Source organism: Camellia sinensis, chromosome 3, assembly GCF_055761805.1.
Source record: "Camellia sinensis isolate YWXY chromosome 3, ASM5576180v1, whole genome shotgun sequence".
Classification (NCBI taxonomy): Eukaryota; Viridiplantae; Streptophyta; class Magnoliopsida; order Ericales; family Theaceae; genus Camellia; species Camellia sinensis.
The window spans coordinates 119,724,243-119,745,391 of NC_138963.1; the positions used below are offsets into that span (position 1 = coordinate 119,724,243).

The window sequence follows — 21,149 nt, forward strand, 5'->3', positions numbered from 1 at the left end:
ATGATCTGGGTAATTCTGTCAGTCTTGATCTGGTTTGGTGCGAATGCAAGGGCCAATACGTGCTTCTTTCAGTGTATGACCTTTCAGATCTCGTCCTCTCAGACCTGGAGTGACGAGTTCTGGAAGACCAGGATTGAGTGTCGCCTGTCCTGAGGCTTTTGCTCTCTCCTTGCGAGGGTGTGGTATTCCTACTACGATTTTCTGAGTAGCGAGGGGGCGTCTTGTTTTTGCGCCCCTCTCCTGTCGCCACTTCTTTTTTCTTCATCTGGCGTTTCAAGGCCTCCATGTCCGCCGCCATCTTTCTTATCAATTCGTCTTGTTCCTTCACGCGATCTTCCAGAGCTTGAGTATCAATCCTCCGTCTTTGCCTATCAAGACTTTGCGAGTGAGAGTAACGGGGGCTGTTAGTCCGCCTCCCCCTAGCATCCCTCCTGGTGTTATGTCGTTGGGGTTCCAAGTCCGCCATGGGAGGGACAGAGGGTAATCCTTCACGCATTGCGCCCCCTTCTGGAGTTAGCCCGTCGACGGCGGACTGCGGCAATTCTTCAATGTGATCGTAAATGGGAGAAGCTTTAATCAAGAGGTTTTGTTCTGTCTGTTTTTTCCACAGACGGCGCCAATTGTACGGGAAAGAAATAATTCTCCTCGTATAATCCTGTTGACTAAGTCCACGCTTCTCCGTACGACGTCGCTTTGTCACCTGAAAACACAAATGTGAGCTAGCCGGCGGGTGTGTGCCGGAAACCTCTCCGATGCCTAAGTCAGCAAACTTGACAAATAGACAAAACTCAATGTATTCAGAAAGCAAAATTGTGTGTTGTGTTACCTCTTCCAAGGTGATGTTTGTGAGCTTTTATAGGTTTCGAGTAGCACAATCCCAGTAGGACTTTTATTTCTCCATGCAGAGTCCTCCTAGGATTCATACTCCTAAAGGATAATGCTTATCCTTTTACACCCCCCCACTGCTTAAACCAAGTGGGATGGTTTTTACCATGGCCGAACTACCATTTGACCGAAGTACCCACGGCTATGTATAGCTGCAGAATAAGCCGTACTATACTTAGTTCGGTTCTCCCTTTCACCTCTCTTACGTCGGCTTCTTATGCACAGCACATGGCATGGTTGGACCGAACTTAACAAATCGTGACCGGTATAACTCCAAGACCGGTCTAACTCAAAGGTACCGCTAGACCGCTCTATTCAGAATACATCCTGACCGGACTAACTATGAGACCGGCCTAGCTCCAAATTACCCGGACCGAAGTAGCTTTATAATTCTTGAGCCGAAGTAACTTCATCTCTCTTGGGCCGGAGTAACTTCTCGGCCCTTTTTACCCAGTCTTTCGTACTTTGGGCCATAAAGTCCATCTCATAGCTCGGCCCAATTTTCACAAAAATTACCCTCTCAATGAACATCATTGTTTTCATTCATTCTGTGTTAATATGGAGCACTATTTTATAAAAATCATACGCACATTGTTCCTCAATAATCCCTTCTTACGCTAAACCCCATTCTTCCTCCATATGTATTATAAAAATCATACGCACATTGTTCAGAATCAAATGTTATTCCCTGTTTTGGCTTCCAAGCACAATCATTCTCAGGTTCCATATCCATATCAAAATGCAACTGAAAACCTATATAAATAAAATCTTAGCTACATAAATTAAATCTTTATTTTAGACACAAAAAAACATAATTTCAGTTTGAAAAAAAATTCCAGACATAAAAACATAGAGACTAAGTTCAGTTTTAAAAAATTCCAAACACACATTTTTGGGAAGAGGACATGTTTGAAGCTCAATCAAACATAATCAATAATCCATTACACAGATAGAGACAGATAATGAGGTTGTTAACAAAAAATTAACAACCTCATTATTATGAATAGCATTCATGGCTAACATATTTCCATGTTATTTCACTTTTTATGAAGTTTATGTAATTGTTGGTATGCCAAATTACTCTCATCATAAGCTCTTAGTTCTACTTCTACATGTATATCTTGGAACTCTATCATATATGTAGTTTTCTTTTGTCAGTCCCAATCATTTGATCGAGTATTATATTAAAATCTATTTTCCCACCAGTGTTTAGAATCTTTCACTATATAGTCTAAATAGGCTCTAATGTTGGAAATGAGGCCTAACTTTGATTGTGCAAATCCAGTATCTGGAGAAACTGCTACTCAATAAAGCAGCAAATCTATCTAGTATTCCTTCTCAAGTTGCCTGCATCTGGGAAGCTGTTAAGACTAATAACTTGAGGGAAGTGTATCGCCTTATTGTGACATTGCCAAAAGAAACAACCAATTGGCCAAGTTTGTACTTAAGAGGTAATATTTTTCATCAGTGAAGGCCCATTTATGTGGAACATAAAACTTGTCTGTCTTCTTGGTGAAGGACAGATCTGATCAGTTACTATATCCAGATATGATCTAATTTGTGATTAACAAAAAATGAGGGCAAAGCAAATAATGAGGTTGTTAATTTTTTGTTACACAGAGATAAATGGGAGGTATTGTATGTATGTTTGAGCTCAAATAATCTTGTCAATTAACAAATTCAATTGACGATAGAGACAAACTTATCAGACTAAGTTCAATTGAAGCTCAAATAATAAATTACAGAGACAGAGGCAATGAAGAAGACTAACCTCTGGTTTGCGAAGTGAGGGTAGATAGAATGAGGGCCTCCCAATGGGTTCGATTTGGGGAGTGTTGTAGAGAGGGTCTACTGGTGCGAACGGTTCGGTGAGGTGGAGGAGAAGAACGTAGCAGCGAAGCAGACAAAATCTGCATTGATTTGATAGTGGGTTATCGTCGTCGGATCTGTGAAGGCATCGAGAGTGGGTTGCCGCCGGTGAGGGTGGGTTCGACGGAGGAGAAGGGGTGAGTGTTGTGTGAGAGTGCGCATAACCTCTATATCTATATAACCACAAAGCTGTGTTTTGTTTGGGTGGGAATGGACCAAAATTTCAATTCTTTTTTTTTTTTTTTTATCTCAGCCGTTGGATGTGCAACGGCTGATCTCAGCCATTGCAAGTAGGATATGGATGAGGGTTCTCAAGGAAAGGATCCGAACTCATCAAAATTAGCCATCTTAGCATGATGTCAGCGAATCACACCACGTCAACCAAAATGGGTTAACCAAACGGAGACTGCTGGCCTGTTAACAGACGTTAAACAGGTTCAACAGAAGACTTTCCTCTTTCCACTTTTTGATCTCTTAAATGAGCACGAAATTCAAAAATTTGAGTTTTTTTTTTTTTTGGTGAATAAGTCATAAAATAAAATAAGAAAACTTAGAAGGGGAATACCCCAGGCCCTAACAAAGCTATACAAAATATACCAACTAAAACATATATGCTAATATATAACTAGCTAGCACAAACAAAACAAGCCTATCAAAGCAGCCAAAAATCTATTAGCATACTGGCTGCCATACTAGTAACAAATCTATTAGCAACAATCTGTAAGCAAAAACTAACATGCTAGCTGCCTCCATAACCAAGCTCAGAAGCACACACAAAAGAAGCCAATCAATGTTATGTTTTCCATAGCAGCTACATACTCCAATATACATAAACCAAAAACTTAAGAAAATAAAATAAGACCCCAAGCATAACCCGCAAGGGAATAGGTAGAAACCTTAGAATATGAGCATAAAACCAGTTGGAATTTAGCTCCATACTTCCTATCCAAATGTGTAGCACCATCAAAATAAAAAGACAACTGTCAAGCACACTCTATTCATTGAACTAGCGCAGATTGCAGCCTGGTTCAAGATTGCGTTCCCCATATCTTTATACTTCCAAGTTTCAGCATGACCTATTAGGATCTCCCACATAGATCCAACCAAAGGAAACCAACAGAGTAATAATAGTGAGAAAATCCTCCAATTCAACAAACAATTAAGGTCTTCCTTCACTAGACCCATAATGAAAAAATCCCTGTAACAAGAACCAGCCATAAGTACCTGCAGTAAAGTTAGAAATTTTTTGAAACTAGCTCACTTAATCCACAGCTTATAGCACTCACTCAATATATAAGGGTTCACCCTCTCTCAACCCATCATCCCTATAAAGGAACCAGCTTTGCAACATGCACAACAACATGTTAGATAACAACATTTAAACAGTAAACCTCACCATATGGCTCACATCACTTGACCCTCATGTATATACTCACTAGCACTCAACTCTCAAAAACAACACTCAACCCTCATATGGTTTCTTCCCAACACTCAACCCTCAAGAAGCTACCATCCACTCAAATTTATAATGCTAGTTGGAATCCTCCATTCTTGCTAAAACCAAGCATCAGTTGGTGAATTCTTAATGTTCTTCAAAGCCAAACATCTGAACCGGATCATGCTGATAATGTTTTTTATGACAACCTCTTCAGGTTTCCTTTCTCTGTTAAACACCCTATTATTTCTCTCCAACCAAATTTGATAAACAGTGCAGCAGAAGCCAAGCTTTTTAAGAATGGTAGCTAGAGATTTACCCTGACAATCTCTTGCCACCACATCCACCCAGTCAACCCAACTATTACAAGTCCAGTTCACATTGCATTTTCTGAGGCTAGCAACCCAAACTCTAGAGGAAAATGGGCAATGGAAAAATAAATGGTCATGGTCCTCCCCACTATAACCATACAGAGAACAAATGGGGACAGGGTTGATACCAAAAATGGCAAGTCTATCACCAGTATTGAGTCTACCCAAAATAGCCATCCACACAATAAAGCTAGCTCTAGGGATAGAATGAGGACCCCAGAGTAGCCCAACCCAATGGTTCTTAGGCCACTTAGTTCTCTATTGCTGCCAAGCAGACCTAATACTAAAATTGCCATCACAAGTAGGAACCCAAATAACTTTGTCCACCCTCAACAGAGAAGGAGTCAAATCAAAAGGGGTGTTAGAAATGATTTCTTGCACATCCCAAGAGGACTCATTAGGCCACTTCCACCCAGTATAAGAAACAATGGACCTCACTTTAGATTGGCAGCCAAGAGCAGTGTCAGAAATGAACCTATCCCCATACTTAGCCTCAAGAAGACCTAATGGATGTCAATTGTCAAACCAGAGGAAAGTTTGCTCACCAGAACCTATCAAACATTTGATCAGAGGGTATGTAAGGACTCTAAGAGACAGAAGTTTCCTCCAAACCCAAGAAGGATCACTAGGAACTTTGACATTCCAAAAACTATGACCTTTTAAAAGGTAGGATTTCACCCATTGGCACCACATGGATTGCTCACCCCCAGAGACTAAAAACCAAACATGTTTAGACACAACAGCTTTATTCCAAATCTCCATAGATTTAAACCCAAGACCCCCTTCACCTCTAGGGGCACACACTCTATCCCAAGCAACCTTAGCCCCAGACCTTTTAAGAGCAAGACCAGACCACAAAAAAGATCTACATAAAGCCTCAATCTCCTTAATTACCTTTTTGGGGATAATAAAGAGAGAGGACCAGTAAACTTGCATAGAAAATAGGATAGAGCTTATCAACTGAGCCCTACCTGCGTAGGACAGAACTTTGTTAGTCCAAGACTTAATCCTATTGGTAATCCTAGTAATCAAACTAGCACAATCAACCGTTTTAAGCCTAGTGGTAATCAAAGGGACACCCAAATATCTAATAGGCAGCTTACCCTCCTGGAATTGAGTAACCTCCAGAATATTCCCCCTCAAGTGAAGATCACAGCTAGAGAAGAACACTTGGCTTTTATTAGGGTTGGGAGCTAAACCAGAGAGAGACTAAAATTCGGTAAGGCCTTGCTTAATGAGAGTAATAGATTGAATATGCCCTTTACAAAAAATCATGAGATCATCTGCAAAACAAAGGTTGACAATTTTATTTTTCGCACATCTCCAGTGAAATTTGAATTGAGGATCAAGGGACTTCTCATTTAAAATTCTAGCCAAGACTTCCATAACAATGACAAAAAGGTAAGGGGACAAAGGGTCCCCTTGTCTCAACGCCCTAGCACCTTGAAAATAACCATGCAAACTACCATTGATACAAATGGAGAAGGAAACGGAGGTAACACAAGCTTTTATCCAATTGATAAGACGAGTTGGGAAAGACATAGCTCTAAGCACATCAAACAAAAAATCCCATCTCACATTATCATATTCTTTCATGAGATCAACCTTCATGGAACATTTTGGAGAGGAAAACTTTTTATGGTACCCTCTCATAAGCTCTTGGGAAAGGAAAATATTATCAGCAATTCTCCGGCCATGGACAAAAGCAGATTGCACAGGGTCAATAATATCAGGAAGCACAAACTTGATCCTATTAGCAATGATTTTGGCAATACACTTATAGATAGTGTTGCAGCAAGAAATAGGCCTGTAGTCCCCCACCTTGCTAGGGTTGGAGATCTTAGGCACTAAGGCAACAGTGGTGCAGTTGATCTCTTTAAGCAGTTCCCCCGAGTCAAAAAAAGATTTAATAGCTTGGATGACCTCATTACCAACAATATCCCAAGCACTATGGAAAAGCCCCCGCAGAGTAACCATCAGGGCCAGGAGCTTTATTAGGATTAAGGGACCGAAGCGCACTAGTAATCTCCTCAACAGTCACATCTTGCCCCAAAGTAGTTACCTGGGCACTTGAAAGCCTCTTATTGATTAGATCATTAACTCTACCAAACCCATCATACGTACCAGCAATTGGAGAACCAAGTAAATTGGAGAAGTGAGACACAAAAGCTTCATGAATATCAAGGGGTTTAGTCACCCTAACCCCATTATCCATAGTAATACTACTAATTCTACCTCTGTTGATGTTATTTCTGACAGTCCTAAAGAAAAAGCTACTGTTCCTGTCACCCAAACTCAGCCATTGAATTCTAGATTTTTGTTTAGCCAGACTCTCCTCAACCTGACACAAATCAATATATTTCTTACACAAAACTCTCTCAGAAGATTGCAACTCCATATTCCCAAGATCCCTATCAACTTTGAATTGGATATTCAAAATTTGAGTTTATACAAAAGATATATAGACGCAAGTTCGGATCCTCTGCCATGGTTACCTGCCATGGTTCCTGCTGTGCCTCAAAACGACATCGTTTTGGGTCAAAATTTACAAAAAAAAAAAAAAAACACAGAGAGAGGAGACGAAACTTCTCTGGCACACTCTCGGCAACTCACACCACTGCGACCCCTATTATTCGGCCACTCTCTAACCCCCACAGCACCACTGTCGCAAACTCACTCATCCTCTTCCTTATTATTCTTCTTTCTCTTCTGATTGAGGAGGTTGGTTGCGGTGGCAGTCGCTAGGAAGGAAGAGGGCACAAACACTATTTTCTTTTCAAAATCTTAGAAAGCATCACTGTGTGTACAAATCTCACTTTGAAACCAAAACCCTCACTCTTTCCCACCCCATTTTCATAGATTTCAACCATTATTGACTCACAGAATTCTCTTTCAAACTTCAAATCTTCAACCCTCAAACCTTTTTTTTTGTTAATTTTAATTATATTCCAATACTTCACTCATCAAATACATAATCAATATAACCTTAGATTTTAACCATTATTGACTCCCAAAATTCTTTTTCAAACTTCAAATCTTCAACCCTCAAACCTTTTTTTGTTAATTATAATTATATTCCAATACTTCACTTATCAAATACATAATGAATATAACCTTATTTGTTGGACTCTTTCTGAAATATTATCCATTCTAAGGGCTATCAGAAGTGTGCAAATAGGTCTCTGTTTTTGGGTTTTGAATATTGGTTTAGATTTGGTGGGTGGAGAGGTAGTGATAGGTTAGGCTCCTACGATTTGAGTCTATAGAGATTGAATGATTTGAGACTATGTATTTGATGGGTTCTTGCAAATGGGTTGGGTTCTTGCAAACCTATATTCAAAACCATATTCAAAACCATTTGGGTTTCAATCTGAGTCTGTTGAGAGAAGGTTGAGTTCGGCCATCTAGGTATGGATCTGAATCTGTTGAGGGAAGGTTGAGTTCGTGGAGGTGGATTGCAGATAAGGGTGGGCGGAGGTGGATTGCGGCGGCGAGGTGGTGGTGCGCCGATGGATGTATAGAGGGAGGGGGTGGAAAAGAGTTTGGGATGGCGAGATCGTCGGAGAGGGGGTGAGATCGTATGACCTTTCAATTTATTCTTCTCTCTATCTTCTCCTTCTTTTTTTTTCTTTTTTTTTGTTGTAAATTTTGCCCCAAAACGACGTCGTTTTGGGGCACCGCAGGAACAATGACAGGGAACCATGACAGAGGATCCGAACTCATATAGACACAGTAGATATTCAACGGTGTATCGTTTATTTTATTAAATTTGAATAAAAATTTAAGTGAAATTTTTATCTGATATTTAGTATTTCAGTAGAGCATTTTTGGCTGTCATCAACACACTAGGAGGACAACCAGGCGGAAGTCCGGCCGGTCAACTGGCCAGTGTAATCCATCAATTCTGAGAGTATGCTTTGTTGTGAGAATTTTTCAACTAAATGGATGATTGGCGGATGTCCGGCTCGTTGTCTGGTTCTACAAAATCAACACCAAACTGTGAAATACTGAAAGCTCTCAGATGTCCTCTATTTAGAAAAATATATTTAATATTCTCGATTTGATATCGATTTGATTAAACCGTTAGAGTTGAAAAAAAAACTATTTTTTATCAAATTCAAATTTGATGATAAGTTTAATACACGATTGGATGGTCTTACTCTCTTCAAAGTAACATTTTCTTTCCCCAGTTTCTCCAGTTGCACTATTGTGTTGTCTATGACCACGCTATCGGAAACCACCACAACAATGGAGAAGATGTGGGCTTAGTTGAAGAGAAAATCTCCTTATATGTCGTGAGATCTCATAATGGTTCTCACTATCATCCACCACTATGAACCGACAGCCAACACTGTCCATAATAACCACTATAATGCATTATTGCATTTTATCTTCTTCTTTTACTTTGATTTTGGCAACAAATGTACAAGTATTTGATTTAAAATCTGGGTTACATAATACACTACAAGTGTTTGTAAAAATGTCTGAATGAATATGATGTTTCATTTTGGTTAACATGTTTCTCGTCCTTTAGGTTGATTCCTTCATATACAAATGTAAATATTTTATGTACTATGTAGGTGGTTGCTTTGGTGCAAGTGGTGGTGTTGATAGTGCAAGTGGCACAGGTCTAACTGATTCTAAAGGTGGAACGAGTTGTTGATATTAAGTTTTTAATAGAAAATAACCATGTCCACATATGACCATTTTCAAGGTTAGAATAGACATTTCAAATCTCTTTCCCTTTGATCTCATTTCCACTCCTTGCAACATTTACTAGCCACCACCAACCACCGTGCACCTCCTCTACTTGCCCCCCCGTCCCATTCTATTGCCACCACTGATCATCTCCTTCACTCGCCACCTGACTCCACTATCACTAGCATTCACCTCCTCCACCCATTATATACCTCCACCATTTGCCACCAAACACCACACCACCACCAAACACCCACAACCACCAACAACATTATTCACAACCATCAAAATCAAAAGAAAAAGGTATGAGGATCAAGAATCTGAATTAGGTATGATGTCTTGGACCAAAATGAAAAATAATCAAAATCACATCTTGAACTAGAAGGAGAGTCAGAATACTTTCCTTTCTTATTCCTAGATTTGCGACGCCACCCCTCTCTCTCTCTCTAGGTTTGCCATGCCACTTCTTTCCTCAGCCTTAAACATCACCCCATTGTTGCATTTTCTATCACAGTTGTGCCCATTATCTCTCGTCAACTATAGACATTCTTCCTTCCTAGCTCCCCCTTTTTGTCTGTCTCTCTTTATTGCTCTCTCTCTTTTTATATATATACATACACGTACATACATGGCTCACTGAGTCATATGGTTTATTTTTCTGAATGAGTGAACTCATTTTAGTTGTATACGGCATGAGCAAACTTACAATTTTGCCACTAAAAGAATGAAATATGTTGCTTGTGTGCTTTTAGTAAAAAAAACTCATGGTTGCTTTTAGTTGGACTAAACTGATATTATTTCAAAAATGAAGGTTGAATTAAAACTAATTAAAACTTTAGGGGTCAAAAAGACATAGGAGAAAACTATATGCACCTTGTCGTATTTGTCCAAAATTTTAATTAGAGCAAGGTTGGAAAGGATAAAAATAAATAAACTACAAGAGAGTAGAATCTATTTTTTTTTTAATCCTAAGAGAGTAGAATCTATTGAATGTACCAAAATGCCCTATTCTTCCCTTCTTTCTCCTCTCTCCTCCTATTCCTTGTGCAACTTTGGCCACTAGCTACCACTTTCTTGTCCCTTAGGCAATCCACCCCTTGAATTTGCTTAATGCTGTGTTTGGTTGTGTTTGGTTGGGGTACTTGAGTAAGGATTTGAAAAAAAAAATGAAAAAGGTAAGTGAAATGTAAATAAAACATACTTATATTTCACTAAGTTTCACACACTTATTTCATTTCCCTTTTCAAATCACTTCCTAAATCTCTGACCAAACACAGCGTAAAGGGTTGCACAAAGATTTGCCCACGATGGCAGCCATGTTACGGTGGAATGGAAATGGTAAAAGTAGGAAAATACATTGGATGAAGTGGCAAATGGTATTTGATGTCAAAACAAAATGGTCGTTAAACAAGGTTGGAAATACTCCCTCTTCAGAAGGGTTTTTAAAGCTAGTATGGTAGGAGATGAGCAAAGTTTTTCTTTATTTCTCTTAATATATATGTCCCATTTTATCTTCAATAAAGTACAATGTGGACTAACTTGAATGAGACCAAGATTGGGGGGAACTAGTAATATGAAATAATAGCCAATAATTATAAATCATAACACATGTATTTAGAAACATGCCAAATTAAAATTTTAAAAAAAAAAAATTATGTGGAATCCTTATGAAATTAATGGAAATTACCATCTGTAAGAACCTTCAAGAACCATTTATTAACTGAAAAGTACTAACTCATTCAATGTATCAATTTGTAGATGTAAGTGTCACAACTTACCGATTTCAAATCCAAGTCTCATGTCCAACATGATAAATCCAAAAATCCAAATCCATATCCGAATTCATGAATACACTTACTTCAAAAAAAATTGTGAACTGAGACACATTTATTGTTGTTGTTTTGGCTTGTGTCTTAAGCTCCAGAATACACGGCATTATCAGATAGTAGTTTTAACACTAGAAATAAAGAGGAGCCAAATTTCTAGTGATACTTACACACATACTCTCATCCATAGATAGCAAGCAGAGGAAATTAGTTGTCAATTACAGAGGATAATAAGCAAACCACCTATCGATCATGGTGTAACATTCCTTTTGCTTGTATTCTGGAGCTAGATTACCCGCCCCCTGTACAATATACATAAAATGTTAGATTTTATTTATTTATTTATTTTTAGATGAGCCTACATAGATCATATGTATAGTACTACCAACTAAAATTTGAGTGGTGTCAGTCAAGCCCGTCTCTAAAAGCACATATTTTTTTCGTATTACATGCACTATAAAAATCAATTTAAAAGCCTACTTCAAATTCTATATATTTATGAATAGACAACTATAGAATTTGGACTTCATAAATGTGATTGAAGTCCTGACTCCAGACTCTAGCCTCTTCTTTCCCATCAGTGTGGAGACAAGAGTAAGAAAAGATTGGAGGCGTAAGACAACAACTGCTATAGGGCTCTCTACTACTTAAATTATCAATATTAATGGCATTAGGTTCGCGTTTACTATTATTATTGCTTTGTTCTTTTGGTCTGACATGAGATCTTTGTTGGGTTTTTGGTAATTGTTGACGTAAACCCTAGCATTATACAATGTTGTGTTCTGTAGCAGCAGCTGTTGTACTCTCTCTTTTGTTTTTCTGACGTAGTGAAACTGGTGTGAGCCGTGAGCGTAGACAATCTTGTTGAACTATTTGTGTCTTTTCTTGTTTGTGTGATTGATTTTTTTTCCTTCTTCTTGCTTTTGTTTTCTCATTTCGATTATTCCACAAGAAGCTTGGGATTTGGGGTTTCTATTGAAATCTAACATAAAATACATTTGAAGTCATTATTTTCAAGCTGTAGATAATGGAGAGAAGAAACAAAGGGAAAGGTTTTGGTAACTTGCCTTCACAGTTGCATACGTCAAAGCATAATTGTCTTTTGTAAACCTCCTCACATATCTACATGAAAAAATAAGGTTAAGATTGTGAAACATTTCAATGTACAATATATATATATATATATATATATGTCAAATTGTACATGTATGCCCACATGAAAGAGAAGAAGAAAGAGGTAGATATAAAAAATAAAAAGTAAAAAATGAGCAGATTGAGAAAACCCACCCTGCAACTTGAGCATCGACAAACCATGCTCGCCAAACGTTACTGAGAGTCAAATTTAGAGTATTAATCCATTGTTGTGTACCGATGTGTGGAACTGACATATCATGATCACCACTGCATAGAATTTGAAAAACCAAAAAAAAGTTCATTCAATGAGTACTAGGACTCAATAAATTGTTAGCAAAAGAGATCATTTTAAATCAAGAGAAAGATAATTAAGATCAAATTTTACTTATACTGGCCACCTTTGGCTTTGTATTTGAAACCCTAAATATTATTTCTTGATAGGCGGTAACTCTATAAAACCTTCGAGATTTTGCAAAATAATGGAAATTAACCAAGAAGTTACACACACACACAACAAAAAAAAAAAGAAAAAAAAAAAGAGAGAGAGAGAAAGAAAAAAGATTTGACCTATATATCAAAGCTCGGAGGGAAGCTGTAGTTAGATTCTAATGATAAGCGATAGTACTTGTTACATCTTTTGTATAAGCTAAGCTGCCATTGCATCTCTGCCAAACTTCTACTGTCCCCTGTTCAATATTTAGTGTCATAAAAATTTTACTGATCAAAATTTTCTCCAGTATGTGAAATTTGATGTTTCATTAGTTCTACATACCGATCGAACATTGAGAACTTCTTGGACAGTCTCGTTATTTGCCCATATCTCGGAGAGAACATAAAGGTAATCCTATAAAAGAAGAAGACTAGTTGGGCTTTTTATTATTTTATTTGACTAAATAAGAAATGAAATTGCATACCAAAAGAAAAATTAAACAAGAATTTTTGTGTTACAAGGTAGGTTTACCCGGCAAAAATATGCAGGACCAATAGGTTGTAAGCGGAGGGGATCTTTAGGGTGCTCTTTGAGAGATCTTTGACGCCATTTTCCCTCATGTGGTCTCGGGGGTGTGTTCTCACAATAAGGTTCCAAAACTTGTACCAAATTTATGTCTAGGATCAACTGTATATTAAAAATATAATCCTTGTTCTCAGTATCTTCAAACTAAAGACTGAGAAGAAAAATAAATAAATAAAATGATAGTCCCTCTAACCTCATCAATGGCTTCCATATTTAATTTACAATCTTCATTATCTATATTCACATAATCACCATTGCAACTTGCTTTTGCTGCCTTGAAAATTCAAAAAAGATTGCAGATCTTTTAGAATGATACCATTCAATTGAAAGATATGAGCTTTTTAATGTAATATTTGATCATATGGTTCTTGATGGCTTGAAAACCAGGGACAATTAGTTAAGCGAAATGCACAAAGGCAAATAGAGAAAATGATAAGTTTCATGATTGTATGAAGTCTAAAACTATTGAACAAAACTGAAAACAAAAATTAAAAGATCCATTAACAGAAGTGTCCAAAGGTTTTCTTGAAAATGGATGTGGGAAAAAAATAAAAAATAAAAAACATTACCAAAATGCTTGGAAGAAATTTCCTTAGACCCTTTACCAAAATGCTCATTGTTGCTAAAAGGCCTTTTTGAAACAAGACCTCTAAAGATTTAGCATGTGAAAATGCACAAATCTATTAAATTAACCAAACATACCTAATATTTTTCAACTTCTTGTGTCTACGAATCTATGTACTATGGTTCCATGAAGACTTGAGGAAGAACTTTGAAATCTAAAAACCCCGGAGCTATTGATTTGTGATTATGATTCATTTTTAAACAATAAATAGTAATCCTAATCAAACAATCAACAAGAAATCAGTACAACGATTTAATGTGGAAAAAGCCACAATTGGACTCCTCCAATTGTGATAAAAAAAAATCACGGGCTAAAGCCACAAAACAATCCACTACGAAAACAAAAAGAATTACACACGAGAACTCTCAATTACTTAGTGAATCCACGCTCGAATTGAACCGATCTCAATGTGTCTCTTCCGCAACCGCCTTCACCATGGAATTGCTTTACTCAATATTGAATCCACAACGTCGATGTCAAATCCACGATGATGAACCACTCCGGAATCTACCAAAGCTTCAGGCCCAAGTTTCCCAAAATCCACCGAAAAACACTTCTCTCTCTTTTAGTGAATGAAATAACAAAATAACCCTTGATGTTTGTCAATATATAGTTCATTGATCAAACGATCACCTTCTATACATCAAGAAAACTAACATAAAACACCTTCCAATATAGAACACTCTGTATTTTACTCCTCTTTGAGAATCTGGACGAGTTAAACCCTAAAACTAGCAAACAATGCACTTTATACTAAACAGAGTCATGAAGACCGCTTGAGCCACCACTTTACCGCTCGAGCGGTGTGAGGCAGTGCAAACATATAGGCCAACCACTTGAGCGCAACATCTATCGCTCGAGTGATAAAACGTGTCTCCTAGAAGTTCAAAACACAGACAGAGATACTGAATATACCACTTTACCGCTCAAGCGCACAAATGACTACTTGAGCGTGCTATCCCTCGACCTCGCTTAGCCCCTGGACCCGTCAGGGGCATGGTCAGTGAAGTGGAAAATAAGGAATGCTCAAGATACGAAATGTTAGTACAAACTCCTCTACATAAGCATAATTCGGGGTGGATTCGCATCTAAACACTCATGGCCTCACTAAAACAAAAGAGCGAATAAAATTACAACTAAAAGGAATTTTGTCAAACGAAATTGCTAATTACAAAAACCTAACAAACTTATGAGGAAAGAAAATAAGATGAAACGTGAACTCACCCGATACAGGTCCTCAGAAATAAGTGTTAGCCTGTAAGCAAATGGAATTCTTGAATTATCATCGACATATGAATCTGTCACTGGATTTCCAAGAATATATCCCTGACAGCATTTTTAAGAACATCACAGCGGACTATAATTTAGGAACCTTGAAAATATAATGATTTTTTTGACATAGGAAGGAACATTCCCAATTCCAAATGTTGAGCATAAGACAATGTTCAGTTTGAAGTTGGCTAAATTGAAAGAAAATTCAAGTTCAAGGTTAGGTTCATTTACTTTAAGGTTCATATGTGGCTGCCTTCCCAATTCATTACCTGCAAAACCATAAAGAATAAAAACCAATATTAAGAACTGATGTTCCAATGGATTTTTGGGGTCCCCACTAGTAGCAACTCCGCCGGGGTTGTTAACAACTCCGCCGGTCCCAAGGCCGGGTTAAGGAGGAGGGTTGTGTGTTAGGTATCCGATAGCCAATACGTAAAAAAGCCGCTCAGATCCCTTATGACAATGAATCCTGTAGCCGACCCCATTTGATGGGACTTTAGGCTTGGTTTGGTCTTTTTTTTTGGACTAAAGGAATGAATGCATGAGATAAATTGATGTACCTGAAAGCTGTTTTTTTCTTATCTTTATCTATTTATTTAAGTTTGGTCTCTAGTTTCCTTTGTAGAGTGATGTTTCAGTTTCAAAGCAATGTGTGCATGTCATGTCATTTGTAATTAAAAAAAAAAGAAGGAAATGACCATGTTTATGTATCTTTGCATCACACAATATAATTTTTTCAAAGTTAAAAAAATAATATTACTTGACTGAGAGATACATTAGAGAGGGACAAGGATTTTCAAGACAAAGAACCCCAACACATTACTAATTGACAATGATCTGAAAATCAATACTAATTGATGATAGATCTTCCAAGTCATTTGGCAGTTTTCAAAGGAAGGAAAAAGATATTACTTTAACGTTGATAACATGTTATCATCGCGGTATAGCTATACAGGATTCATGAATTCTACAAATTAAATGTAATGTAACTATCATTCAACACAATTCAATAACTACCCTATAATCAGCACGATGTGGTTCACTATAGTATGCCCATATAGTAATTTATTATTAGACGATGATTTTACGTGTTAATAATTACATTGTATCACTGTTACATTAAAATTTTCTCTAATAATATACGTATTGGTTAGGTAAGTAAAAATGGTAAGGAACGAACCATTTTCGTAGAAGAAAGCAGAGAGGCAAGAACAGCCAGGGCCGCCGGTAAGCCAAAGCATTAGAGGATCTTGAGCAGGGTTCCTTTGAGACTCCACAAAATAGTAAAACAGCTTCACATCATCCATGTCACCCACACCCACATATCTGCATTGCATAATACAATTCAGTAAATCTTTCAATTTCATTCTCAGCAACCAAACAGGGAGAAAGAATTGAAGGAAACAACAAACTCACTGACCCGGTCTCAAGTGAGAAGGGAAGAGTGCCATTAAAACCCGGTAAAGATGTGACGATGGTGCTGGAGGCTGCAATGTGAGAGAGCAACAACAGAAGAAGAATGCGAAAACAGAGTGGAATGTTGATTGTTTGCTTTGATGTTTCCATATCATATCAAGTTTGATAATTTGGGGGGTCACAAAGTTAAACAAAGGTCTACACACACACACACACACACATATATCCATCCAACGCTCCCTCTGGTCTGGTCTGGATTGTAAGTCCAACACCAACTTCAACAAATGTTTGTTAGTAGAAGTAGTGGTGGTGGTGGTGGTGGTAGTGTGGAATGTGGAGCTTTTGAGCATTTTGACTTGTGAAGAAAATTAGCTGTGCAAGTGTTTGGTTGAATTCTACATGAGTCAATTCCCATTTGATCGGTGAGTTACTTCATATTTCATGGGGCACGTGGATTTTATGAAAAATGCATCAAATTGTGTTAGGGTAATATTAGGGGTACCGAATTTTCTACCAAATAAATGACCAAATGTGTAACATAAGTGTGGGTCCACACTTTTATGGACCCCACACCCATATAAAACATTTGGTCATTCATTTGGTAAAAAATTTGAAACATATAGTATTTTCCATTGTGTTATGAAAAATTCTATAATACACTCCATTTTAAAACATGTATTACCTTTCAGTTACGATATTTGTATTTAGTTATGATTTCTTATAATTTTTATGACCAAGGAGGTCTTTGGTTATTATATGTCTCGAGTTGTGTTTAATTATGACTCTTAGTTATGACTTGATTATGATCTATTGTAGTTATTCTTTGGATCATAACATTTTTTTTTTGTTATACCTTAAATATTGTTTAGTTATGACTCCTTATATATTTTTTTAGTCATGAAGTGATTTAGTTATGACATTTGTGATATCAACACATCAAATGTCATAAGTTGCATATGGTACGCACCTCTTGTTGGATAGTGTATAGTAGCATGATCTGCGTTATGAATTTTATCTTAAAATGAGGTGAATGGTGTAAATTTAAAGTTGAGAGAATGTTGACCGCATTTAAAATGATTGTAATTCATAAATGAAAAATGCTAATGATTTTGAAAAAATTATTAAATTTTTTTATCAAACACTCACATGAGCGTGAGACTCATAAGTATAGACCCACACTCATATGAATGTTGGGTAAAAACTTTGATAATTTTCTTACATACCTAGCTGTTAGGTTTTATTTCTTGGCAATCCCGTTTGACAAAACTCCTTTGAGTTGTAATTTTATTCGCACTTTTTATTTCAGTGAGGCTATGAGTGTTTAGATGCGAATCCAACCCGAATTGTGCTTTTCAGAGAAGTTTGTGATGATAAAGCATTCAAGATTGCCACTTCGCTGATTATGACGGGGATCCAGGGGGCAGCGCCCCTTGGCGGGTCCGGGGCAGCGCCACGGCGGGGTCGAGGGGCAGCGCCCCCGAAGCAAAATGCAAAAATGCATTCAAAATTGCCTGTCCGTTCGAGCGGACATACCCGCGCTCGAGCGGAGAATTCCTGGTTCCAGCAGTTTTGGTCGCCTGTAAAAGTACTGAGCTGTGTGATTTCGCGCTCGAGCGGGATTTCTGGCGCTCGAGCGGACCTCTGTGATATCTCGCGCATATTTTGCTGAAGCCCGCTCGAGCGGAGATCGCGGGACAGATTCTATAAATTCGCGTGTTGGGTCAGATTTTAGGATTACGACTCCAGATCTTCTTTTTGGTTTCTAGGGTTTATATCTGGGGATACTTTGTGAGTTTTCTTTGATGTTTTATTGAGTATTCAACTCATGGTTTAAAGAGAGTACATCAAAGGTTTTGTTTTGTTCTACAAAAGAGAGAGTTGTTCTTCGGTGGATTCTGAAGAATTCGAGCCTGAAGCTTTGGTGGATTCCGGGGTGGCTCATCGTAAAGACAATTCCGAGGTGAAGACGGGGTTGGAAGAGACACATAGAGGTTGGTTCAATTAGGCGTTGTGGATTCGCTAGGTAATTGAGAGTATACCTGTGTAATTCCTTTAAATCTTCTTAGTGGATTGTTCTTGTGGCTGTTGCCCGTGGTTTTTTATCACAGTTGGAGGTGTCCAACTGTGGTTTTTTCCACGTAAAATCGTTGTGTCTCTTTGTCTTGATTGTTTGATTGGGATTGTTATATTCTGCTTAAAATTGATACATAATCACAAATCAACATCTAGGGGATTTCTAGATTTTTCACTAGCATTTATCTTCATAAATATACTTTTCAAGGTACTTTTCTGAGTTCCAGTATTGTTGGGATTTTATGGCATGTCAATTGGGTTGGAATGGGCCAGGTCGAGGTTTCCCTGAGCTTTTTTTTTTTTTTTTTTTTTTGGAGGAAGCACTTTATCCCAATACATTTTAAATATAGTTAGAAAGTCTTCTTACAATTTTGAATTAAAGTACTATCGTTAATTTTTACATTCAAGTTAACGAAAAGTATATCACACACGCTATTTATTTGAAAGGGTCTAGCTTTCTGAAAATATAAAGTGAAAGGAACAGGACAAAAACACAATTTTATCCCTCATATTTTCCAAATCTAAAATTAGATTAAGATGCTAATTAAAATTAAATTAAAATATAATTAATGATTGGTCTAAAATATAAAATATAAAGGACTGATTTAAAATTTAATTTAATTATAATAGAAAATAAATAATAATCAAGAATTGATCTAAAACACAACTCAATTAAAATTAGATTAAGATGTTAAGAATTTTAATAAATAATTAAGAATTAAGGATTAATTGTATTCTAAAACATAATTAGATTAAAATTTGGAAAATTTACCCATAAATCCCATATGGGGAAATGTTGATCCATTTAGTCTTAAGAATTTTCTTTTGAACCAATTAGTCCTTTTTATTTTGAAAAATTGTATTTATTTGGTTTGATATCATTTGAGTTTAAGCGAATACCATTTTGTGATATATTTTTTCAATTTTCTAATTCATTTTGGGATGAGAATGGAAAGATGAGGTGTGAAAAATTCTTTTTGAGGAGATTGGTAGCTGAAGTGTTGGTTGTCGAGTATGGAATTCTACATTTCTGGTAGTGTGGTTTTTGGTGTTACATTAGAGTGCTACTTCTGAAAAAAAGAGTTTTTATGTGTTACATTGATTTGAGTGTAACGTTTAGGAAAAATACACTAAGGAATTTTTTTGAAATGTTATGTTGTTACGTTTGAGAAAAATACAACAAGATGTTTTTTAGTATATTACATTAGAGTGTTACATTTTGGAAAAAGTACACAAAAGAGTTTTACGGTTACGTTTAGAAAAAATACACATTGGAATGTTATGTTTGAGAAAAGTATACTAAGAAGTTTTTTTAGTGTGTTACATTGGAGTGTTATGTTTGAGAAAAGCATAGTAAGGAGTTTTTTAGTGTGTTACATTGGAGTTTTACGTTTTTGAAGTGTTACATTGGAGTGTTATGTTTGAAAAATTATGCTAAGGAGTTTTTTGAAATGTTATGTTTAGTAATTTTAACATTTTAAGAAAACACATATTTGTCCCTCAACACATAACACGTGAGCGTTTATGCTTGGTTCTTTATGTAATTCACACTAGAATGTGGCCTTTGGGTCTATAAAAAAATGTAAGACCAAACAGTTCATAAGATCACTATTTGAGATTTATTGGTACTTCACTCTTAAAATTTTAATAATTACAATAAATAATTAAGGATTTAAAATTAATTGTGATCTAAAAAATAGTTAGATTAAAAATTTTAGAATTATAACAAGTAATTAATAATTTATAATTTATTCTAGTTTAATTGAATTAATTTCATAAATTATAAATTATGTGTATTTGAGAGTAGATAAAAATAAAATAAAATAAAAAAGCATAAAATTTGAGGATATTATAGTCATTTTAACAATGTTAAAAGTTTCACTTTGGTCCAAAATCGCATACAACTTTCTAACTACGTTTGAACTATAAAGGAGTAAAGTACTTGAGGCTCAAACCATTATGGGATAAAATGATTTTTATTTATTATATTTTATGATAATTCAAGGTATCGCCCTCATAGTCTAGCTCAATTGGGCCCGAGTTACCTTGTATGTGGATAGATGAAAACTAATATTTGGAGATCGTAAAGTTAACGACTAGGCAAATTTCTAATGGTTCGTTAAGACTCGCCAAATTTATTTAAGAGTATTTGGAATAGACTATCCAAATTTATATGCTAAGAGTATATTATATATATATATATAAATTATAGTAAAAGTCAAGTTTAAATTTTGCGTGTTAAATGTTCGTTAACTTAAAGAATGAGTGGGTGCTCTAATAATGTAATCAAAATGTATGTTAAAAAATGTATTATGTAAGAGTTGAGAGCACTTAAATATGTATATAAATTAAGTGTTTGACTTATTTCAAGTTGGTCATATCAAATTGACAGCCCATTTGAACTTGGTAAGTCCATTTTGGAACCGATTTCGGTGATCCAACCATTCACTTTTTAAAACTCGTTCAATAGAATATTCATGCAAAAAATCAAGATGATCAAATATCGATAATTATATGTTTAATCAAAATT

At 36.5% G+C, this 21,149-nt stretch overlaps 1 protein-coding gene and 1 long non-coding RNA gene across 2 annotated transcripts; both read right to left on the bottom strand.

Annotated features, from left to right (window-relative positions):
* Window positions 1–11,961: 11,961 nt before the first annotated feature.
* On the bottom strand, window positions 11,962–15,462 carry LOC114285413 (serine carboxypeptidase-like 18). Its single transcript, XM_082920603.1, is given in 8 exon segments — window positions 11,962–12,206; window positions 12,372–12,485; window positions 12,786–12,904; window positions 12,991–13,062; window positions 13,180–13,335; window positions 13,427–13,507; window positions 15,083–15,184; window positions 15,362–15,462. Coding segments are annotated over 8 exon segments (765 nt in total). The 5' UTR covers window positions 15,374–15,462; the 3' UTR covers window positions 11,962–12,097.
* A 13-nt stretch (window positions 15,463–15,475) lies between these two features.
* On the bottom strand, window positions 15,476–16,689 carry LOC145822749 (uncharacterized). Its single transcript, XR_014364443.1, has 2 exons — window positions 16,551–16,689; window positions 15,476–16,456 (listed from the first exon to the last, which is right to left on the bottom strand). It is a non-coding gene; the product is annotated as an uncharacterized LOC145822749 (long non-coding RNA).
* Window positions 16,690–21,149: the final 4,460 nt, after the last annotated feature.